Source organism: Rattus rattus, chromosome 8 (assembly GCF_011064425.1).
Source record: "Rattus rattus isolate New Zealand chromosome 8, Rrattus_CSIRO_v1, whole genome shotgun sequence".
In the NCBI taxonomy this organism is placed as follows: Eukaryota; Metazoa; Chordata; class Mammalia; order Rodentia; family Muridae; genus Rattus; species Rattus rattus.
The window spans coordinates 47,093,913-47,110,764 of NC_046161.1; the positions used below are offsets into that span (position 1 = coordinate 47,093,913).

A 16,852-nucleotide genomic window follows, 5' to 3' on the forward strand; every position below is an offset into this window, starting at 1 on the left:
GGAAAGAATGAGAAAACAGAACTTATACATCATAGTTATTTATGATAGCAGAAATTTTTATAAATAAAAATAACCAAAGTCCTTAAAATAATCAGAAGAGTATGAGATGCAGCCAAAACAAATACAAGTAAGGATTATATAGGGCATTAAAGGTAAAAAACAAAAAACAAAAACCATCTCTTGAAGTAAGAGTTTAGTAGTCACTGGACTCATTAAAATAGAAAGGGCCTATGAACGAGTTTTGTAGTTAGTGAGACTAAGGTAAGAACACACCTCATCTTGTGTTTTGTATCTTCACTCTCTGATTCTTCAGAACTTCTGTGCTTATCTGGATCTGGAAGTGTGCTTGGATCAAATCCACCATCATCTTCATCACTCCAGTCCAGAAAGGCTTCCTCTTCATCTCTGGCCTAAGAGAACACATGGAGAATCATGATGTACAAAGTCAACTGATCATGGGAGCATCAAGACATAAAAGGTTAGCTGACATAGTCAAGTTTCAGTACAGATTCAAATACTCCTCTGATATTCCCAAATTAGAAGAATTCATTATAAAGGCCTTGAAACAAGACTTGAAGAATTTCAACATTTCTAAAGACAAAGAAAATCTGTATTATTTCAAAATTAAAGTGAAATATAAACCAGAAATTATAACTCTATTGAGTTCCTTTAACTTACAAGAAGTTATCAGTTTTACTTTTTCCATGTAACTTAATAATTATAAAAGCATGAGGTTGTCTAATTCTCTTACACACAGAGAGAAAGTAAGAGAGAGAGAGAGAGAGAGAGAGAGAGAGAGAGAGAGAGAGAGAGAGAGATTTCAAAACTACCAAAAGGATTATTTGAAAATATCAAAGAGCAGAAGTGAGAACATATGTGTCTGATTTCTATGGGAAATGTCTAAATTTAAAAACACAATCAGATCTATAAGAAGTATCTTTATATCACTGGAATGCAAGTGCAGAAATGAAGTGACTAAGAACACTGGGGAAGCAAAGGATAAAGGAAAGGAAAAGTGGCTCTCTAAGTCTCCTGCAAGTAGTGGGCAAGGACTGACTAATGTAAGAGTGAGCGGCTACACATTCAAGGGATAGGCGTCATTTGTATCAGGTTGGTTGCTGTAAGATTAGTTGGACCACCTAGATGCAAACATACATACACACACACACACACACACATATATATATATATGTATGTGTGTGTGTATGTATGTATATATACACACATACACCATTTACACACATACATATATATATACACACACATATATATATATACTTGTATGTATACGTATGCATATATATATATGATTAAAATTTGAAAGTCGAAATAAGCTTCCTTTACTTAACATCTTTATAAATCTTTTTCAGACCAAGTAAGACAAACCTAATGATTTTTTTATTCAAATGATTAAGGCTAATAATGAATAAACTAATTCATTACTAAATTAGTTTGTTTTCAGCCATTGTTTCTTTACATATTTAGGCCATTTTCCCACTTGTACAAATAGGATAATGTACAAATGTGTCCTGGACTTCATCAGGACTCTCCTAAGCTCTATTAATTTTTCTTCATTTCTCGTTCTAATTTTGAATAGGCTTATTTGTACGAGATCTTCAGGTGACCTATCCTTTTCTCCTAATACTGTGCTTCACACTCTCTAGCAATATGGATCTAGATCAGATTCATTTTCTCTGCCCAATAACAAATTAAGATAGAGGAAAAATCTAAAAAAAATCCTATAATGAAAAGCTAGTTTTAGACATGAAAGATAAACTTTGAAACTTACGAATGTCTTGTGACATAAATATTAGCTTTAGAAATATTTACATGTTCAAATCTTACTTAGTATAAAAAAATCAGATTCTAGACTAAAGTTATGTAGCAATTATTAACTTAGCTTACTATGTACAATAAACACATGGAGCATGCTTCTCAAATATGAATGCTTCAGGTATTCAAGTGAATCAAGGCATCACAAACTCATCAAAAAAAAAAAAATCACCAGTCTTTGCTTTTCTTTAGAGAGAATAACAAACAGATTCCCCAGGCCCATTTATCTCTCAAAATGTACTAAATGTGTACAGAAAAAAAAATCTAAAGGACTTTGGTTTTTACCTTGGTAATTAAAACACAATCTTAGATTGGTTATAATTTCCCTTTACTTTTTGGTAATGAACACATTTTATTGTAACTGTATCACTGCCAACTGAATTTACTAGTAACAGTGAAGTATATGTTTTGTATATTTTGAGCATATTTTCTAAGTAATTATACTTGTAATTTCCTGGTCATGTTTCATCTATAAAACTGTATTATTTAGCCATAATCAAGGCATAATAAGCTGGTGGTATTATATGGCATATAATCATGGATCTTGCTCGGATCCTTCACTGGTGTATTTCAGGAGCTGTTAGCATTTACTGACACTAGTAAGCACAAACACACTGCATTGTCTGTGCATACCGTAATATATAGTGCTGTCATATACATTATTGAATAACAGCCTGCAAAGAAGCTGAATATTCTGTTGCAATTCTCATTATCTTGAAACAACATTCCCATGGGCTGTAGAGTAAGTTAAGGGGAAAACTAAAAGTAGGATCCTTAGTCTTTATAAGTCTTCCAGCCAAGGTCAGATGGCACTGTTCTCATAAGGTTATATGAATACTGCATGTTTGGCAAGGATAGGGACTCAAAAATCCTCAAAGAAGCAACCACAAGAAGCTATTACTCCATCAACTGGCTTGGATATCTTTTTGTACAAATCTAAAACGTAAGATAATTTTTTTTTTAAAAGACAACTTGGTGGTAATTCTGGTAAAGACTATGGTGCTGCTGTTATAAACCCGACTCCACTTTGTACTCTAGTATGAGATGTAACTTCAAAATCTATGCATCTTAGTGTTTAAAGAAGGAAGTCTGGTGGCTAGACAGATAAGAATCCATGTATATTTGAATCAGTGTATTATGTGGTATGCACTTACAGTAACATACCATGAGGAATACACCTGAACCAAATTCTCCCTGGGGACATACAAAAGCTGAAACACAGGAAAAACTAAAAGAAATACTTTTAAGTTTTAAACACCCTCAAGGGACTAGACTGATTTTTGAACTTGGATTCCCCACACATATGTTTTACCTTTTAAATAAAAATTTAAGTGTGGCCAACATCTATATATTTAAAAATAAACAACTAACAAGAATTGCTCTATAGCCACTATTCTTGGTAGCTATTTTTTATGCATATGGCTTTATGATTTAAAAAAAAAAAGCCATAGCCAAGTAGATCTATGCAAGCCACTTTCATTCTGCTTCAGGTTTTCTTGTTTGTTTGTTTTTTAATTTTGTGTTTATATGTATGTGTGGATGCCTGAGAAGTGAGGGGTACTTATGTGCCCATGACAGACAAAAAAAGGATGGTAAGTCCCCTGGAGCTGCAATTACAGGAGATTATGAGCTACCTTATGTGAGAACATGAAACTGAAAACGAATCCTCGGGAAGAGCTGCAAACTGCTTATTTTCTCTCCAGACCTACCTCACGTTGTTTTCAATTAATGTGTACATTAGTGCTCTGAATCACTTCTCTGGATCATTAAATTGGGTGATACGATATATAAAAAAAATTCTCATCATGCTCAGTAAGTGGAGAGCTGCAGCTAAAGAAAACAGAAGTAACTGTCTTTTATGTACAAAAGGTTTATTTCAGGCCACAAAGGTATTACACTACAGAGGAAGAAACCGAGATGGTATTCTGGGCAGCAGGCAAACAATAGTCAATGGTTTTATAAAGCTGAAAGCAGGACAGGTAAAACAGAAGCATCGCACATAGCTCACGTCTGAGTGTCTGCTCTATTAGAATGAGGCTTTGATCTTATTTTTGTTGTTAACCAGAACTAACAGACTATGAGTGAAAACTGTAATCTCTTGAAATATTTCTGGTGATTACAATAATGAGTCAGCATGCCATATTATTTGGATCTGATCAAAAGAAATCTCAACAAAGATATATAATTTCTTTGGTATAAAGCTAAATTTGGTTTCAACTCCCTTATAATACTTAGCAACAAAAATAGTGAACCTTTACTATCTGTTGCAAAGAAATAATTTTGTATAATAAAACTAGTAAGCTTTTATCATGTTTATATTCCAAGGAGATCTGAACATAACTAAATAATACAGAAAAGTAAGTCATGTGCATACATGAAACAGATGTTATTCACTTAAAGATTGGGTTTTATACCATGGAAAGTTCCAAAAGAGTACTGAGTGGCTAACAGTGCTAGTATACATTTCAAAACAGAGTTAATTTTACTATCTGGTGCTTTGTAAAACTAGCTCCAGCATATATACTTTAATTAATTAGACCAATGGTAACTTATGTTACCTAAAGTAACTATTTCAGGTCTGGTTGAACTTAAATTACAAGTTGTCTAAAATTTCATTTATCACCTAATTTTAAAAACCCCCCCCAAAGTAAAATAGACCCTAGAATATAAACTATAATTATAAATTCATTTTTTTCTACTGATAAAAAGTATGTGTGGAGGGTACACTAGAGAGATGGTTCAGTGGTTAGGAGCTGGAAGAGAACCCAGATTAGGTTCCCGGCACCAGCACAGTGACCCACAACCATATTTAACTGCAATATCATGGAATTGCATGCCCTCTTCTGGCCTCTACAGGTAACATGCATGCATGTGGTGCACATGCACACACACACACACACACACACACACACACACACACAAAATAAAAATGAGCACATCCTAAAAACCAAAAGGGACAAATCATTCCATATTCTTTATAGCAATAAAAAAACTGTTCTTGCTCAAAATAAGGATTTTTCAGGAAAATTAAAATTCTTTTTAAATTTCACAACTATTTTACTAAAATATCACAGTTGCCTTTACTAGAAAAATATTTTATAAAACAACATGCCTATGAGAACAAAACATTTTCTAAGATATTTTACATTCTGAATCCTATTAACTGTGCTATTCAGTCATAATGTTTTATTAAATCTGTTCCACTATTCATTTTAGGATGTAATTTTCAAATTTAACTGATCTGAATAACATTAAAATCAGAAAAATCTATGATCTTTAGCCTGATAAACAATGGCTTGTGCTGGAGAGATAGCACAGAGGTTAAGAGCACTGATTGCTCCTCCAGAGGTCCTGAGTTCAAATCCTAGCAACCACATGGTGGCTCACAACCATCTGTAATGGGATCTGATGCCCTCTTCTGGTGTGTCTGAAGACAGCTACAGTGTACTCACATACATAAAATTAAAAAAAAAAAAAACCAAAAACAAAAATAATGGTTTGTAATTAAAGGCTGATAAGTCTCATTTAAGAATGTAATAAACATTTAAAATGCTTCTAGATTCTTCACCTTAAGTGCTGCATACCCAGAACAGACGTGATTTTTAGTTAATACCAAATTTCTATCTTTCCCTTAAAGACAACGACAAGGGACTCAATTGGTAAAGTGAGGACCTAAGTTAGAACTCTAGTATTTATAAAGCCAGCCGTGACAGTGCACCTGCAATTGCACAGGCGGGGACAGTCAAACTAGCCAATCAGCAAGTAGAAAACTTACCAGCTACCTAACCCCTGTGGTTATAACTCACGAACTAAGATGGAGAGTGACATAGGAAGATACCCAGCGTCAACCTCAGGCTTCTGTGCACGGATGTACACTCACACGTAAACATGTACACACAAATACAACACAAATGTTCAGTCTTGTTCACTATAAAACTGCTCATTACAACAACCATTAAAACATGTTTGTACTTACAATATCTTTTTTTACCAAAAAGTCAATTAACTCAGTTTATAATTTTTATACCAGGTAATTAGGATTTGATGAAATTCTTTTGCACAATGATGACTACGTGCTAAATTTTTCTATCCTTTCTTTGACATTTTTCCACAATTCTTTTATGAACAGGGGTGCAATAAAGATAATTTTCCATTTAACAAGACAAAAACCAAAATAACAACCAAAAAAAAAAAAATGTTTTGCTCACACGGGAGAAACACAATCTGAAGTGCATATCTGAAAATCATAACTAATTTACCCACTGTATATAATTTCCCTTTTTTTCCTTCTTTCCTTCCTTCCCTCCTTCCCTCCCTCCCTCATGTTTGCTTATTTTACAAGGTTTTGGGTAGTTTTCACTGGTTGGTTGGCTTTTGTTTTGTTTTTTGTTGTTTGTTTTGTTTTTGTTTTTAAATTGTCCTGGTCACTTTTTTCTCTGCCTAGAGACCTATCACCAAGTATTGGGGAGATTTCTGATTCCACACCCGCTATTTGCCAAATTCAAGTGACTAGCACCATAATCCTAAGCATGAATTATTCTAACACTGCATGATTTTATACTCAGTTTTATTGGAACAGTGTGTTTTAATAGATAACTTTCAAGACGCCTTGAGGTTCTCAAACTATAATATGGAATATAACATTAGGACTATGTGTGGCACGATGACGAGAACTCCTTCACACTACACTTTGAGGTTAAAAGTACAAAACTGGAACATTTTGACATTTTGCAAAAGTCTACATTTTCTTGAGAAAGTGATTAAGCTACTTACTGACCATATGTAACTTGAGGAAGTCTATGCTGGAAGATTCTGAGTATTTTTTCACACAGAGACTTTAATCTGTCAGACCATTCTGATTTCACTGACTATAGTCTAATCTCAATTACGTAAGTACCTGTGAGGAGCTCCTACGAAGCATCCTTGAAGGCCTGCAGGAGAGGTGCTGGGGTGGAGAATGAAGGAATATGCCATCTTACCAATTTTAAGATTAAAACATTTCTCTAAGTACATAAAGTTGATCACAGAGCAGTGCTGGCCTAAAATGCAATTCCTGCCACCATAAGAGATGGGTAATGAAGAACACAATGTCTTGCAATCGGGGCAGCCAGCATGAGTCAGAAGAGCTCAAGAGGCATCCTGGGAGGATGGTGCATGTGGGGTGTCTTCATGAAAGGCAGGGCATGAGTCAGATGACCTTTGAATACTGAGTAGTAGACAGAGACATGGAAAGAAAACTGCATGTAGAAATGTCCCAGCCATGAAGACAATCAGGAGAAGGCTGACTAAGCAGATGTGTACATATGAGGAAATAAGGAAGCTGTCATATCTACCAGGTCAGAACTAAACTTTAACATGCCCCCCCTAAAGCACAACCCGTACATATTACTTTTCTTTCTTGGTGTTTTTAACTCTTTGATTCACTCAGTATCCTCATGGTATCCCGTTTGTAAATATATTAATTTACTCATAGTTTATTACAAATATTATCACGGGTTTTGAGTCCTCTATGGATTACAACTTAATATAAAAAACAAACACATTTATATTTGGACTGTTAAACAAGGTCATGTTATATAAAAGTTTACTGAATCAGAATCAATGAGGAAGTATGTACACATTTTTAAATAGGAGCATGTTGTTTGTCGGTTTTCTTTTCTTTTTTTTTTTTTTTTTAGCAAAAAAGAATATTGCAAGAGAAATATACTCAATTCCAAGATATCTTACTAAACCACAGTAATAAAGACAACATGACTAGCACAAAAGCAGACATATAGAGTAGTATAATAGAATACAGGACCCATATGTAAGTCCATATAACTTCAACTACCTAATTTCTGAAAAGAGGTTAAAAATATATACTTTGGAGAAATGACGACATATTCAATAAATGGTGTTGAGATATCTGCATATCAACATGTGGAACAATAAAACTAGATCTTTATCTCTTTAACCTCACAAAAATCTCTAAATGGAAATGATCACAACATTAGACCAAATACTCTGAAAGTACTAGAGAAAAGAGGTTATGTTTTAACACAGAGGCTCGGGTAGACTCTAAGTAGGAATATGGAAGTGAAAAGGTAAGGCCAGCAATCAAAAAATGGGATCTCATGAGACCAACAACAAAACAACAACAACAACAACAACAACAGTCAAGAGTGGCTGAGATCAAAAACTCCAGTGACCGCTCATGCTGGTAAGGATGTGGAATAAGGGAATACTCCTCCATTGCTGGCGGGAGTGCAAACTGGGAAATCAATCTGGCAGTTCCTCAGAAAATTAGAAATAGTTCTACCTGAAGATCCAGCTACCACTCCTAGACATATACCCAAAAGATGTTCCACCATACCACAAGGACACATGCTCCACTTTTTCATAGCAGCTTTATTCATAATAGCCAGAAGCTAGAAACAACCCAGATGTCCCTCAACCGAAGAATGAATACTGAAAATGTGGTTCATTTACACAAATTACACTATTTAGCTATTAAAAGTGAGTATATCATGAATTTTGCAGGCAAATGGATGGAACTAGAAAATATCATCCTGAGTGAGGTAACCCAGACCCAAAAGGACATGCATGTTACATACTCACTGATAAGTTAGTATTAACCAAAAAGTAGATAATACCATGATACAACCCACACACCATAAGAAGTTTAACAAGAAGGAAGGCCCAAGTGAGTATGCTTCCATCCCACTTAGAACATGGAAGAAAATAATCTCAGGAGGCAAGGGGAGGGAGGGAGCTGGGTGGGAGAGGGGAGAGGAAAGAGAAAGGGTTGCCCCCTTTCTCTCTCAGGAATGAGAGAGAAGCCCAGAGGGCCAAGAGAATGAATGGAAATATGTAGCTGCAGGGAGTGGGAGGTAGGGGGGAAGGACTTTAGAAATTCCCAGAGACCCGGGATGTGAGAGGCTCCCAGAACTCAATGGGGATGACCTTAGCCAAAATGCCCAATAGTAGGGGGTGGAACTCAAAAAGACCATTTCTGGTAGATAGACAGGGCCCCCCAGTTTGAGGTATGGAGCCACCCACTCAGTTTAAAAATTTTTTGACCCAGAATTTTTCCTGTCTAAAAGAAATGCAGGGACAAAAATGGAACAGAGACTGAAGGAAAGGTCACCCAGTGACCAGCTCAACTTGGAATCCATCCCATGGGCAGGCTTCAAACCCTGTTGATGCCATGCTATGCTTTTGCAGACAGGAGCACAGCATGGCTGTCCTCTGAGAAGCTCTACCAGCAGCTGATACAGATGCAGATACTCACAGCCAACCATTGAAACTAAGGTCAGGGACCCCTTTGGAAGAGTTAAGGGAAGGACTGAAGGAGTTGACTTCAACCCCATAGTAAGACCAACAGTATCAACTAGCCCAGATCCATGGGAGCTCCCAGAGACTAAGCCACAAAAGAGAACACATGCGCTGGTCCGTGGCTCCCAGCACATATATAGTAAGGACTGCCTTGTCTGGGTTTAGAGGGACAGAATGTGGCTAATCCTGTAGAGACTTGATGCCCCAAAACGGGGAAGCAGAGGGTCGGGGGAGGCAGAAGGTGGGAGGTGGGAGTGGTTGGGGTAGGGTGGGAGGGGTGGATGGGAAAGAACCCTTTCAAAATCAAATGGAAGAAGGAATGAGGTGAAGAACTCTTGTAGGAGGGTCTGGGAAGAGGGAAAACATTTGGAAAATAAATTAAAAATGTGATTAAAAGAAATAAAGTATAAAAAACCCTAACCATGGTATATCACTATTAATGAATAATAACTTCAGACATATCTGAGCTATAGCAAATTTCCCATTATTTAGGTAAAATAAATAGCACTTTCTGATAAGCTCTGGAGAATACAAACAAAAGTCACAGTGTTTTTAAGACTTGTGTTCGGCTAATGGAAGGATGGAGCATCATTCCCGAGGATTAGGAAGATCATGGCAATAACATATTTGGGGCACAAAAACATGAAGCTTGCATTTAAATACACTGAGATTCTCACTTAAACCCAAATAGAGAGGTCAAATAGGCAAGTGCCTAGACAAATATAGTTGTCAAAGGAATCTAGCCAATGTGTCAAACAGGTGGCTAAGAGGCCACAGGGACCCTATGGCAGCTATGATTCTAGCTCAACACATTCATAAGTGACAAAGCTATGACATAGTTTTGAAATTAAGGTACCCTGTTAGATACATATTTATTAGTTTATATAATTTACTAAAATAGAACTATATGAATTTGATACAATTATGTATGTGTGCAAACACTGAAAATTATTCCCAGTTTTCTAGGTAGGGAAAAATGCATAAATGATCATACAAATTCTTAAATTTCAGCCTTCTAGTATATATCCACATTTTACCAGAATTCTCTATAATGAAAGTAAAAATATTAACTGTCAAAACGCCTGTAAAAATATTTTAACAGGTTTAGCATACCTCATAAAAAGCATAATTTTAGAAACTAGAATAACTACTGAACTTTTCTTAATACAAAAAAATCTTTTGGTAAAATCACAGAATATCAAGCAAGAACAAAATTGAGATTTTGTGATCTGTAAATACATTTAAAAACACATTTTTTTAGTCTTCTTTTTGATATCCATATTGACGACTCACAGTCTGTTCAAATTTAGGGCAATGTTTATATATTAAGTAACCTTCAGAAGGGTACCAGACCCCCCTCCCCCACCAAACAAAACAAATACTAATAAAAATTTTCTCAGTAAAAATATGTGATGAAATATGTCAAGTTTTGGGAAGGTTCAAAAACATCAAGTATGTGTTATTCTAAAAGATTCCTCTGACATTTAAATATTAGATTTGAACATTACACAATGAAAAAAAAAAGTACTTCCAGAATTGAGCTCATTCACTAGAAAGGACTGAAATGGGAAAGTGTTTTTCACTTTTAATGTTCACATGGTCATAAATTCCAGGAACCATATCGCACCTGGATATACATAACCCAAGGGATCTAGGTCAATGTACAATAGAGATAATTGTGTGATTTATGTTTATATACACATTATTTTTAACAACTAAGTTACAGAATTAATCTAAGTATCCATTAATAAATAAGTAGAGGGGCTGGAGAGATGGCTCAGCAATTAAGAGCACTGACTGTTCTTCCAGAGGTCCTGAGTTCAATTCCCAGCAACCACATGGTGGCTCACAACCATCTGTAATGGGATCTGATGCCCTCTTCTGGTGTGTCTGAAGACAGCTACAGTGTACTCACATACATTAAATTAAAATTAAATAAATAAATAAGTAGGTAAAGAAAATGTGATATAAATAATCAAAGTTTATCCAGCTATAAAAGTATAACATGCCACCTGCAAAAATGAATGAAACTAGAGATCGTCATGTCAAGTGAAATAAGCCAGACTCAGAATGGCAAATTTCTGTCATTACACTGAGTTACTCAAGAGCAGTTTATCAGGACTAACACATGACAGGTACTTCAAGACCTAGAGAGCAAAACGATGAGTCCTTCTAGGATCTTCCCACCTCTTGGTATTGAATAGCCTCTATTATTCATCAAATTATTTAGCTAGGTCTCCTGTTACCCTTTTGCGTGCCAGTAAAATTTAACATATTGTATATTCTCAAAAACATGTTCTCTAAAAACTCTAATAAAGCCAAATAAATGCTCTGTGATGATTAGAGTTTTCTTACAGTCTAACTACTGTTGGAAATGTTATATAGAATAAACCCACACATCTACAAATGTTATGTAGAAAAGTTTGCAAGAACATTATTACCTCATAGATAAGAAATAAACTGGAACTGTAAACCTGAAAGGGAGGCTGTAAGACATCTAGTCCAGAACACTGGAGTCACTGTACATTTGTTCAGTGCCACAGTGACCTCTGCCAGCATCAAAACAAGAGATCAGAATGTCAGACCTCAGACATACTAACTCTAAGTGGAGCGGTTGTAGTATCTTAAGTATGCATACTGTATAAATGCATGTAAACTCCTTCCACCCAAATACTTAGATGGGAGAGACGAAGGAAGGAAGTGCTGGATCTACCTTTCAGCTACTAAGTGACAACACACTCTGGATTTCAGTAATCCTAGGTATCTCAAGGTAAATTTACCTTAAAGGACGCATGTAACAGTGCTGATAACAATAATTTGCATCTTTGAAAGTGATCACGGCTCACTACAGAGATGTATAATCCTCACAGTAGCTCTGAAAGGCTGACAGTGCAGGCTACATCGCTGCTATTATCACAGAAGAAGAAACTAGAGTTTAGAAGATATGTCCTGGTCTACAAAACTTCTGGGCCAGAAATGAACTTCCAAACCCCTTGTTCTGAGAGCAACTCAAGAGCTTGGCAGTTACTGATTAAAGGAGACCCCCTAACCTATTATCAGATAATTACAATGGAGAAGAATTCACAGCATGGATGTTTTCATCCATTCTAATGTATCCACTGTTGCTTAGGGAATATTTCTTCTTTTTCTTCCTTCATTTTGTTTTTCTCAAGGAGCACTATAAAACACCAAGTAGCAGTTGTACAGAGAAGGGCAAAACATTTAAGGGTAAGTGGACTTTAGGAAACAAAGGTTCAATAGTAGTCATGTTTACAACTTACATACTAACCATGGTTTGTTTAGTTTTTTTTTTTTAATTCAGTGAAGTTCAAGTCTTCTTGGAATATACTTTCTGGCTTCTAAAGACAGTTGAATTAGTATAAACAAATGGAGGGACTTGAAAGTGTATATTTCCAATGTAAAAACAAAAATGATGTTTGTGAGTAAAAGGAACTGTGCCTGTAATATGGGGAAACTGATGCACTCAGGCCAGATCAAGATGGGTAAAGTAAACAGTCAATACTAAACCTACGAGTAATCATCTTCCAGCCCAAAACAGATAAGTACTGTGATTTTGATAAGGGAATTTAAAGTCATGTATATACTATTTTGTAATATTTTCCAAGCTACAGAACCACCAGAACTATTCATTTTCTTATTTGAGAGAAACATATAAATTTTAGGAGATGAATCATTACATTTCTTGGAACATGGGGATCTTAAAATTATGTATATGAATAATATAAATTAACTTTCAGAGCCGGCATTTAAGCCGCTTTTTGGGGGTTACAGTTCTTATTGCTTATGAAAGTTATTCACAATATCTTACATTTGAGAATCCAAACTTAAACACTGAGCTGACAGCACTCTCTGAAATCTAACCTACCTCTTCATGTTCAATAAACAATGCTAGCTGAAGCTTGCTGAGTGTGGTGTTCCTCCTGATTATCACATGAAGATGAATTTCTGGGCGTATCGATAAGAAGTTCTCTGGATAAGGTCGGCTGAAGAAAGAAAACCTACTCTAGATGTGTGGTGCCAAACACTGAGCTAGACTCTGACAGAACAAAGCGGAGACCAGGCTAAGGATGGCCATTCCATCCGCTTCTCGACTGAAGAAGGATGACATGTGAGCGGCTGCCTCCAGCTCCTGCTATTTTGGCTTCTTCCTCAAACCACGAGTCAGAATAAAGACTTCCTTCCTAAAGTGCCCTAGTCAGGTATTCCGCCAAGGCAATGAGTATACACTTATATATTTAAGAACGTGCACAAAATACAAGCACACAGTCTGATAAGAGGTCACAACCACATAACCAACCAAATCAGGAATCAGAACTCAGACTCCCTAGAAATCTCCCGTGGAAACCATCTGTCTTCTCAGGGGTAATATCCCACCCCTAAAATCAGTCCTGTATCCTAACTCTAACCCTAAATGCTAGTTTTGCTTTGAGAAAGAATTTACATAGAGTATTATACATTAAGTCTTTATCTGTCTTATTTTGTTCAATTTTTATTTGTGAAATTTGTTCCTGTTATACTATATAGCAATGACAGACAGATAATATTATAATGTATGGCTATACTACAATATATTTACTATATAATTTGGTTAATTTCTGATGTTTGATGATCATAACTAGTGTTGTTACGTGAACATTTTTTGGCATAAGCATTTATGCATTTCTTTGGTTAAATACCTAGACCAGAAGTATGACACACTGCATAGCCAAATATTCACTACAGCAAACTACCAACATTTCTCCAAAATGGTTGCATTAAGAAGAAAAAGTAAAGCTCAGGGAACTAGAGTGAGGGGGAAGAATTCACATGTGTACACATCTTCAAGGGTTTAGAAGAGGAACTAGAGATAGATTCAGATAAACTCATTCTACTAATCCCTCTTAAACACACTCCATACTGCCAAGGCAATACAAGTAGGATTTGTTAGAGTAAAATCTCAAGAGACAAAAGACTCCTAAATAAGGCCAAAAGAGCGTTCTGGAGCCTACGACAGAGCGCTGAGGATGCTTTCACTCCACCGGTTAGACATGCCTGACCCAGGTCAGTTGACTGAGTCCAGCTTCTTTCAGCAGTCGGATGGTTACAATGCCTCCACTTCTCTCATAACTTACTGCTTAAGATAGCCTTGAGGAAAGCATTCTGAAAGGCTAGCATGCCAGATGCTGTGTAGAACGGCTACACCATACACCATAAAAATAACAAATTCAAGAGTTGTCTTCAAGTCAAAAAATCGTTCAATCCTATAATATGTCAATAATTTAAAAAAAAATTGAAAGGAAAATCTTTCTGCATGAAATATTATAGATACCTGGCAATATTTTTTCCTCAGAGGAAGAAAATATAGCAAAGATAAATCACTTATTGTTGATAACAATAACAATGGCAACAAAATTTTAGTTTCCAAGTATTTTTACCTATAATTCATTAGACGGCCCAAAAAAAAAAAAAATCTAACAAACAAAAACCATGTCAGAGAGAAAAAAAAAATTCTCCTTGGTGGTATTTTAGTCATGTGATTACCTGGAGAGAGAAATTCTTCTAGTAACTGACTTTAGCTTCTTTGGAGCAGTAGCACATGCTGCTCTCCACTAAAGTCTTTAGGCTTTAAAGGAAGAAACAACAGAGCAGCTCTGTAACTCTACAGCCACGCATAATAAAGAAAAAGAAAAAAAACATATCCTCAGAAGTCTTCCATATTCACAAAACCTAACCACTAACACAAGAGGCAGTAGACACCACAGATTCTTAAAAACAGAACATCGCTTTGCCCATGACCCACCTCCAAAGCCAAGGACACGTTTTAATAATCAGTGCAAAGCTTACTATGCTTTGTCAGCTGTACTCCTCTGTTTTTATTTCCTATTGACTTTTCCCGCTTTAAAGATATAAGGCAGAGCCTGTCTGAGATTAAGGGCATTTCCAACCACATTTATCTCTTTGGGAAACTTACTGAGCAGACTACTCTTGAAGGAAAACAAAAATTTTACATGTGATACAGTAAAAGAGTTTTGTCCTTTGGGGAAGCAAGAAATACCTCATTACACTGACTAATAGCGACTGCCCTAAATGAGTCCTTTGATTTCTAAATGAACTGCTTTAACACCTTGTATGGAAAAAAAATAGAAAACAAAAGTACAGAGGGTCAGGAATTTGAACAGAAGTGTGCAGCAGTGGGGGATGGGGAACTGGGGGTAGCCACCAGCAAGTCCCAGATGCCAGGAAAGCAAGAGGCTCCCTGGACCCAACAGGGATGAAATTAGCTGAATTGCCCAACAATGGGGAAGGAAAACCTGTAGAGGCCGTATCCAGAGCTTAAGCAAGGCCCCTAGTTGGGGGATGGGGCCACCCACTCATCTCCAAATTTTTAATCCATAATGGCTCCTATCTAAAGGAAATACAGGGACAAAGTGTGGAGCAGAGACTGAAGGAAAGGCCATCCAGAGACTGCCACACCTGGGGATCCATCCCATATAACGGAAAGGAAAACTAAGGAAAGGGGGTAACATTTGAAATGTTAATAAAAAAAAAAAAATCCAATTTAAAAGAAAAAAAAAAGGAAGCATAACAGAAAACCAACACACAGAAAGATTACGTTTTAAAGAAGCTTCATTATGGGTTCATCAAAATTAGAAACTGCCAATCATATGAATAGTAGGGGCTAAATTTAAATTTGCCAGTTCTGTTGGTTGGCTTGTGTCAACCTGTCAGATCTAGATAGCTGAAAAGAAGGGATCTTCATTGAGGAAAAGGCCTCTACAAGACTGGCCTGTTGGCAAGTCTGTGGGGTGTATGAGAGGGCAGTGCAGCCCCTGGCTAGGTGGTCCTAGGCTGCATAAGAAATCAGGTTGAGCTCTCTTGCTCTTACCCTCTTGCCCCTTTGTCCCTTCTCACCCCATTCCCCTCCCCCCTTCTCTCCACATGCTCATGGCTAGCCTCTACTCTTCTATTTCTCTCTATTTCCTCTTTCCCCTCTCCCCTCCTTCTCCCTCTCCTTCTGCCTCTCTGTCTCTGTCTCTGTCTCTGTCTCTCTCTGCCCTACCACCCTCTACTACCCTCTTAACTCCCCTCCCCATGCCCTGAATAAATTCTATTCTATACTTTAAAAAAAAAAAAAAGGAAAAAAAGAAAGAAAGAAATCAGGTTGAGCAGGCCCTTAGGAGTAAAACAGGAAGCAGTGTCTTCAGAGCCTGCTTGAGTTTCTGCCATGAGTACCCTCCAAATGCCCTACACCTCTAAGCTGAAATAAACCCATTCCTGCACAAGTTGCTTTTGGTGATGGTTTTCACCACAGCAATAGAAGCCTAAGTAGGATGCAGACTCTTCTATAGTATATGCTGGAGTTTGCATTTATTATAATGTCAATCGGACCGTTTTCACATTAGTAATTTCCCTTGTATAGCAGAGGCCTCTGGTGGTCACACTTAGCTTTGCAGGATAAGGGATAGACAGGTTAACTCACCTCCCCCCCCCCCAAAAAATTGATATTTTCTTTATTTACATTCCAACTGCTATCCCCTTTCTTGGTTTCCCCTCCAGAAAACCCCTATCCCACCCTCCTTCCCCCTGACTCTATGAGGGTGCTAACCCACTCACCCACTCCCATCTCCCTACCCTGGCATTCCCCTACACTGGGGCATCGAGCGTTCACAAGACCAAGGGCCTCTCCTCCCATTGATGCCCAACA

At 36.9% G+C, this 16,852-nt stretch overlaps 1 protein-coding gene across 1 annotated transcript in view; it reads right to left on the minus strand.

Annotated features, from left to right (window-relative positions):
* Nucleotides 1-16,852, minus strand: part of Ddx10 (DEAD-box helicase 10) — a 153,363-nt gene that overhangs the window by 16,468 nt on the left and 120,043 nt on the right. The window contains exon 17 of the mRNA XM_032911581.1: nucleotides 274-410. Within this exon, the coding sequence (XP_032767472.1) occupies nucleotides 274-410 (137 nt within the window). The remainder of the gene's footprint in view (nucleotides 1-273; nucleotides 411-16,852) is intronic.